Source organism: Engraulis encrasicolus, chromosome 8 (assembly GCF_034702125.1).
Source record: "Engraulis encrasicolus isolate BLACKSEA-1 chromosome 8, IST_EnEncr_1.0, whole genome shotgun sequence".
In the NCBI taxonomy this organism is placed as follows: Eukaryota; Metazoa; Chordata; class Actinopteri; order Clupeiformes; family Engraulidae; genus Engraulis; species Engraulis encrasicolus.
Genome location: NC_085864.1, coordinates 54,772,401 through 54,779,900, shown reverse-complemented (window position 1 = coordinate 54,779,900; position 7,500 = coordinate 54,772,401). Strand labels below are relative to the sequence as shown.

The following is a 7,500-nucleotide window of genomic DNA, read 5'->3' as shown; positions in this document are numbered from 1 at the left end:
TCCTTGCTTTCGTCTCTTCTGCTCACCTTCCTCTATTCGTATCAGTTTCTACTTCTCTCTGCCTTCCTCTGCTCGTTGTTTTCAGTGCTGTCCCCTCTTTTTTTCTTCCTCCCCCTATTCACTCCTTCTTGCTCCTCATGCTTCTCTTCTCCCCTGTCGTTTTTTCTTCCTCTTTTTCGTCGTTTTTGTCTTCTCTTTCTCTTCTCCTCTTTTTTTGTTATATTTTACTATCACTCTTTCTCTTCTTCATTTTTCTTCTCGTCTCCTTTTTTCTCTTCTCATCTTCCTTCTGCTCTATTGCAGGTCTCGTTGTCATTATTCTCCTTTCTTTCCTCCTCACGGCCCACCACCCTCACATCCGCTCTCATCCTCTATCTATGATTCCCGCTTCTTGTTGATGAATGAGCCACTCCTACCCCCAACTCCCTGCGCAGCCGCTATAGCACCTCGAGCGCCACTGCTTGACACATTCTCGCCCAACGACGTCTCACATTCCCCCTCTCTTCACTCCCCCGAAACACATCGCTTGTCTGCGACCCAGTATCCCCTCGCCCACTAGCTATCCACCCCCCCCTCCCGCCTCTTTCCAACTCTCGCTGGTAACAAGAGCCTCATCCTCCTCTTACACTCTCCTCTGTCCCCTATCTCCCCCATCCCTCGTACACCTAGCTCTTCTCCCTGTATGCTCCCGACCACCTATGACACTCGAGCTCTACTTCCCTATCGCCCAGGACCCCATCTGCTCACTCTCGCTCTCGTCCCTGTTACTACCCATCCCTCTTTTCACTCATTCTTCGCTTTCCATCCCCTTGCACTCGCTCTCCTCTTGCCCTATCTCCCCAATCCCTCTTGTCACTCTCTCTCTCTTCCCTATCTCCCATCCCTCTTTCACTCTCTACTTCCCAGCCCTATTACACCTGCTGTCTTCTCTTCCCGTAGAGGCCCATACCTGCTTTCACTCCTCTCCTACCTATATCCCCATCCTGCCCTCCTTGATACACTCTCTCTCCCTAGATTCCGCCCTCCCTTACCTCTCTCTTCCATTCCCGCTTGCTATCTCTCTTGAGTCCCTGATATGGCAACTCCGCCTTAGCACTCGCTCTTACATGCACAGAGGCATGCTCCCTTACACATGAGGACATACCACCCTACCCGTTACCGCACCGTCGCGCACCCAACTGAAACACACCCCAACCTTAAACTTCAACACAACACAACACCACTCACTCAAGCACATCGCACTTCCATGTGCCCTATCAAGGACATAGATAACCAAAGGCTAAGAGGCCTTTATCCAGTTCATCTTTCAAAGAGTGTGTGTCGGGCTGGAGTGCGAAAGAAAAAGGATAGGCCTGTGCGTGTGCGTGTGTGTGTGTGTGTGTGTGTGTGTGTGTGTGTGTGTGTGTGTGTGTGTGTGTCCAAGATGTGTGTGTGAGTACAATATGAACCTGCCCATTCATGTGTAATGTGTATACTGTACCGGTACATGCCTTCGTGTGTGTGTGTGTGTGTGTGTGTGTGTGTGTGTGTGTGTTCGTGTTCGTGTGTGTGTGTGTGTGTGTGTGTGTGTGTGTGTGTGTGTGTGTGTGTGTGTGTGTGTGTGTGTGTGTGTGTGTTTGAAGGCTTACCTTCCATGTGACCCGAATGCTTTGTGATGTCATCGGCTGCAGATTGACTTCCATTGGAGGACCGTCAGGCTCTAAAGGACCAGAGACACACATAGAGATTCAGCTCTGAACACACACACAGACACACACACACACACACACACACACACACACACACACACACACACACACACACACACACACACACACGCACACACACACACACGCACACACACGCACACACGCACACACACACACACACAAATGCATGTACACACACACACGCAAGCATACACACACGCACATCTCCACACACACACACACACCATCTCTGTAGTTGATGTGTCCATGTGTGTGTGTGTGCCTGTGGGTGAGAGGGGGTGGGTGTGCACACACTAAATGCCAAGGCCGCGGTGTCAGGGGGCATTGGGCAGAGTGACATTGACGATGCCGCGCTGAGAAAGGAGCTGGGAGTGTCTGTGGCATGCTGGCCAGCCCTGATGCCCGCTCATGTGTGTGTGTGCGTGTGGGTGTGTATGTGCGTGCGTGCGTGCGTGCGTGCGTGCGTGCGTGCGTGTGTGCGTGTGGGTGTGTATGTGCGTGTGTCTCTGTGGCATGCTGGACCAACCCTAGTGCCTGCTCGTGTGTGTGTGTGTGTGTGTGTGTGTGTGTGTGGGTGTGTATGTGCGTGTGTGTCTGTGGCATGCTGACCAGCCCTAGTGTCAGCTCATGTGCCAGCCTACTATGCCAAGGGGCACAGGCGGGCACAGCAGCAGAGAGTGACAGAGGAACTGGTACCAGTCATGATGAATACAGTGTGGCACTGATTTAAAGTGGCACTAAAGAGTTTAGACAGGGCTGGCAGTGCCGGCTGTATGCCAAGGGGCACAGAAAAGAAGCACTCGTACATTACTAGTCATGATGTTTATGGTGTGGTGTGGTGTTGACCTAACCAGCTACAGAATGACACCGCAAAGTGCACCGCAGTGAGTGACAAAGGTCAAAGGACAAAGGTCACTACGAGTCAGGATGGTTACAGTGTGGAACTGACCTAACCAGCAAAAGTGCACAGCAGAGAAAAAGACAGAACTACTGGTTTGAGTCATTATGTTAACATTGTGTGACTGACCCTAACTAGCTATGGCAAAGTGCACAGCAGCAAGTGACAGAAGCACTGGTACGAGTCATGATGATTACAGTATGGCACTGACTTAACCAGTTATGGCAACGTGCTGCAAAGACTTGAGACAGCGCTGACAGCATATATGGCATCTCATGTGCCAGCTATAAGCCAAGGGGCATAGGCGGGCACAGCAGCAGCAGACTGACAGAGGAACTGGTACCAGTCATGATGAATACAGTGTGGCACTGATTTAACCAGATATGGCAACGTGCACTTAAGAGTTGAGACAGGGCCCTGGTGCCAGTTCATGTGTACTGTCTATATCTATACTGTCTATATCTATACTGTCTATGTCTATACTGTCTATATACGTATATACCTAAAGTATGCCTATGTCTGCATGGGAAAGTAAGAAACGTAATTTCAATTCTTTCTTTGTATGACCAGTGCATGTAAAGAAATTGACAATAAAACCGACTTGACTTGACTTGACTTGATGTGCCAGTTTATGCCAAGGGGCACAGGCACAGTAGCCATGATGTCACAATGTTTACATTGGCATTGACTTAAGCTGCTATGGCAAAGTGGGTACACAGTAGTAAGTGACAGAGGTCTCTGGTACCAGTCATGATGATTACAGTGTGGCATCGACTTAACCAGCTATGGCAACGTGGCACTGACGTGTTTAGACAGGGCTGGCAGCGGCTATGGCTCTGGTGCCAGCTATATGCCAAGGGGCACAGGCATGGCAGGGAGTGACAGAACTACTGGTACTATACGAGTCATGGTGATTACGCTGTGGCATTGACCAGCTACAGTATGCTAAAGTGCACAGCAGTGAGAGAAGCACTGGTACACTAATCGTGATGATGCTTAAAGAGGCATTGACACTAACCAGCTATATGCCAAGGGTGGCAGGCACTAAGTGACAGAGGTCACTGGTATGGTATGAGTCATGATGGTTAGTTACAGTGTGGCATCGACTTCACCAGCTACAGTGTGGCAAAGTGGCATGGCAGTGAGTGACAGAACTACTGGTGTCAGTCATAGTGCTTATGGTGTGGTGTTGACTTAACCCACTACAGTGTTGCAAAGTGAATCACAGAACCACTGGTATGAGTCTTGATGATTATGGTGTGGCATCGACTTAACCAGCTATGGCAAAGTGGCACTGACATGTTTTGACAGGGCTGGCAGCGGCTATGGCTCTGGTGCCAGCTGTATGCCAAGGGGCACAGGCATGGCAGGGAGTGGCAGAACTACTGGTACGAGTCATGATGATTACGCTGTGGCTTTGACCAGCTACAGTATGGTAAAGTGCACAGCAGTGAGAGAAGCACTGGTACAGTAATCGTGATGATGAATCGTGAAGTGGCATTAACTCTAACCAGCAATATGCAACGAGTGGCAGGCAGTGAGTGACAGAGGCCACTGGTACAGTATTAGTCATGATGTGGTGTTGACTTAACCCGCTACAGTGTGGAAAAGTGCTCAGTAGTGAGTGACATAACTACTGGTACGAGTCATGAGGATTACAGTGTGGCATCGACTTAACCAGCTATGGCAACGTGGCACTGACGTGTTTAGACAGGGCTGGCAGCGGCTATGGCTCTGGTGCCAGCTGTATGCCAAGGGGAACAGGCATGGCAGAGAGTGACAGAACTACTGGTACGAGTCATGATGATTACGCTGTGGCTTTGACCAGCTACAGTATGGTAAAGTGCACAGCAGTGAGAGAAGCACTGGTACAGTAATCGTGATGATGAATCGTGAAGTGGCATTAACTCTAACCAGCAATATGCAACGAGTGGCAGGCAGTGAGTGACAGAGGCCACTGGTACAGTATTAGTCATGATGTGGTGTTGACTTAACCCGCTACAGTGTGGAAAAGTGCTCAGTAGTGAGTGACATAACTACTGGTACGAGTCATGAGGATTACAGTGTGGCATCGACTTAACCAGCTATGGCAACGTGGCACTGAAGTGTTTTGACAAGGCTGGCTGGCAGTGACTATGGCTCTGGTGCCAGCTATATGCCAAGGGGCACAGGCAGAACAGGGAGCGGCAGAAACACTGGTACTGTACGAGTCATGATGATTACAGTGTGGCTTTGACCAGCTACAGTATGGTAAAGTGCACAGCAGTGAGAGAAGCACTGGTACACTAATCGTGATGATGCTTAAAGTGGCATTGACACTAACCAGGGGTCCGTATCTCGAAAGCGTCTTTGCTAACGACGGTAGCAACGTCCTTCGTAAGAGTAAGGTAGCAAAGACAAGAATCGAGAAACGGACCCCAGCTATATGCCAAGGGTGGCAGGCACTAAGTGACAGAGGGCACTGGTAAGGTATGAGTCATGATGGTTAGTTACAGTGTGGCATCGACTTAACCTGCTGCAGTGTGGCAAAGTGGCACGGCAGTACATGGCAGAACTACTGGTACGAGTCATAGTGCTTATGGTGTGGCTTTGACATAACCAGCTGTGGCAAAGTGCACAGCAGAGTCTGATGTTTACACTGACTTAACCAGTTATGGCAAAACACTCTGCAGTGAGTGACAGAGGTCACTGCTATGAGTCATGATGGTTAGTTACAGTGTGGCATCGACTTAACCCGCTGCAGTGTGGCAAAGTGGCACGGTAGTGAATCACAGAACTACTGGTATGAGTCATGATGTTTATGGTGTGGCGTTAAATATAGGGCTGTCAGTTCCGACAGCACTGCGGAGCACTTCTGCTTCTGACACATTTCCGTGTGTGTGTGTGTGTGTGTGTGTGTGTGTGTGTGTGTGTGTGTGTGTGTGTGTGTGTGTGTGTTACGAGCTTACGAGCTTCCTCAGTGCTGATGGTGAGCTCCTTGCTGGCCTGGCTGGTGTGTGTGTGTGTGTGTGTGTGTGTGTGTGTGTGTGTGTGTGTGTGTGTGTGTGTGTGTGTGTGTGTTACGAGCTTACGAGCTTCCTCTGTGCTGATGGTGAGCTCCTTGCTGGCCTGGCTGCGTCCGATCTTGTTGTAGGAGTACATGCGGATGCTGTAGACGCTAGCCGGGTGCAGCTCCACGATGTTGGCCTGGTTATTGGTAGGGGAGATCTTACGCGTCGAGTGCTTCAGCTCCCACGGGTCTGCACAACACAACACATTACATTAAAGTACATTACATTACAATACATGACACTAAACTAATGCTTTTATCTACAGCAAGGGTGTTGGTTCCTAACCTGATTATCATCGACGTTCAAATCTCTTCGAGACTTGGTCTGACCAAGAGCATAACAAATAACATTTCCCAAATTTGATTGAAAAATGATTGACCTGCCTCCCTTGGTTTGCTTATGGTTGTTCGCTTACCGACAAAGTGGGAGGAGTTCCCGTTTTTTCAGGAACTCAGAAAGTACTTGCATTGCTCTTGACCTGACTAGTTGCAACGCTGAAAGTGTTACAGGAGGGCACGGCCTGGCTAGTTGGTTACAGTCCCTGAAGCAGTGTGGCCAGTGAGATAGGGACTTGAGACTTGAGATTTGAAACCTGCAACCCTCTCATTTAGAGGTTATCTCTTTAACCACTAGGCTGCCCTGTTAAATCATCACATAACACTGAAGGTCTGCAGAACAGATGACAGATATTACATTACATATTACATTACATTACATTACATTACATTACGTATTACATTACATTACATTACATTGCATTTGGCAGACGCTTTATAACCAAAGTATTACTAAATTTGATTTGACAAAACAAAACCTACATGTGTGTGTACGTGTGTGCGTGTGTGGGCACATGTTTTGTGTAAATTTAGCTGACATACATAGAATTCCCTTGTCTATGAACAGATATAGACTGTTGGGGCCTTACGAGAGCTTCAGCTCCCACAGGTCTGAACAACACAATACAGGAAACATATTCCAAATCTCTACATATGATTTGAAAAACACAAAGGACTGCAGAACAGAACAGACAAGATATATTCCGTATCACTATATACCACAAAGCAAAGCCCATGTCTGGGTGTGGGGTAAAATTAGAATTTAGCAAAGGTGTAGAATTAGACTAAAATAGACTACAATTCCCTGGCTGTGGACAGATAAAGACTATCTGGGGACTTTTATTGTCATATTTCTTTTATTGTCCTTTTTTATTGTCTATTCCTGCGTTAGTTTTCCACTCGGGGCTCGAACCCACGACCTGCCAGTCAGCGCTCCAGTTCGGGCATGGGAGGCACAGCACAATACCCCTGAGCTAGAGGTCCAGACTGGGGGCAGCCGTGGCCTAACGGTTAGGGAGTCAGTCTTTCAATCTAGGGGGTTGTAGGTTCGAATCCCACCTGACCTCTCCCTACACCTGCATCCATGGCTGAAGTGCCCTTGAGCAAGACACTTAACCCTACATTGCTCCAGGGACTGTAACCAATACCCTGAAAAATAGTAAATGTAAGTCGCTCTGAATACAAGCGTCAGCTGAATGAATGAAATGTAATGTAATGACTGATAGCTCTGTGCTACCGATAATGTATGAGACTTCGGGAGGTTTACTAATGTTCTACGCAAAACTCTGCTAGTTGGCATCTGTTACATGCATGTGTACCATATGTGTGTTTTGAAACTAGAGATGCTGTAAGCTCCTATCTAGTGTGAATTGGACATCCGTACGCACCGGACTTGTTCTTGTACTCGATGTCGTAGCTGTGTGGGTGTGTGTGTGTGTGTGTGTGAATCAGACGTCAGTGTCTGTACGTACCAGATTTGTTCTTGTACTTGATGTCGTAGCTGTGTG

General features: G+C 48.4%; 1 protein-coding gene across 1 annotated transcript in view; it reads right to left on the bottom strand.

The window, feature by feature from the left end:
- Positions 1-7,500, bottom strand: part of dscaml1 (Down syndrome cell adhesion molecule like 1) — a 281,826-nt gene that overhangs the window by 53,324 nt on the left and 221,002 nt on the right. The window contains exons 14-16 of the mRNA XM_063204745.1: positions 5,679-5,846; positions 1,629-1,699; positions 1,160-1,201 (exon numbers count right to left, since the gene is read on the bottom strand). Of these exons, the coding sequence (XP_063060815.1) occupies positions 1,160-1,201; positions 1,629-1,699; positions 5,679-5,846 (281 nt within the window). The remainder of the gene's footprint in view (positions 1-1,159; positions 1,202-1,628; positions 1,700-5,678; positions 5,847-7,500) is intronic.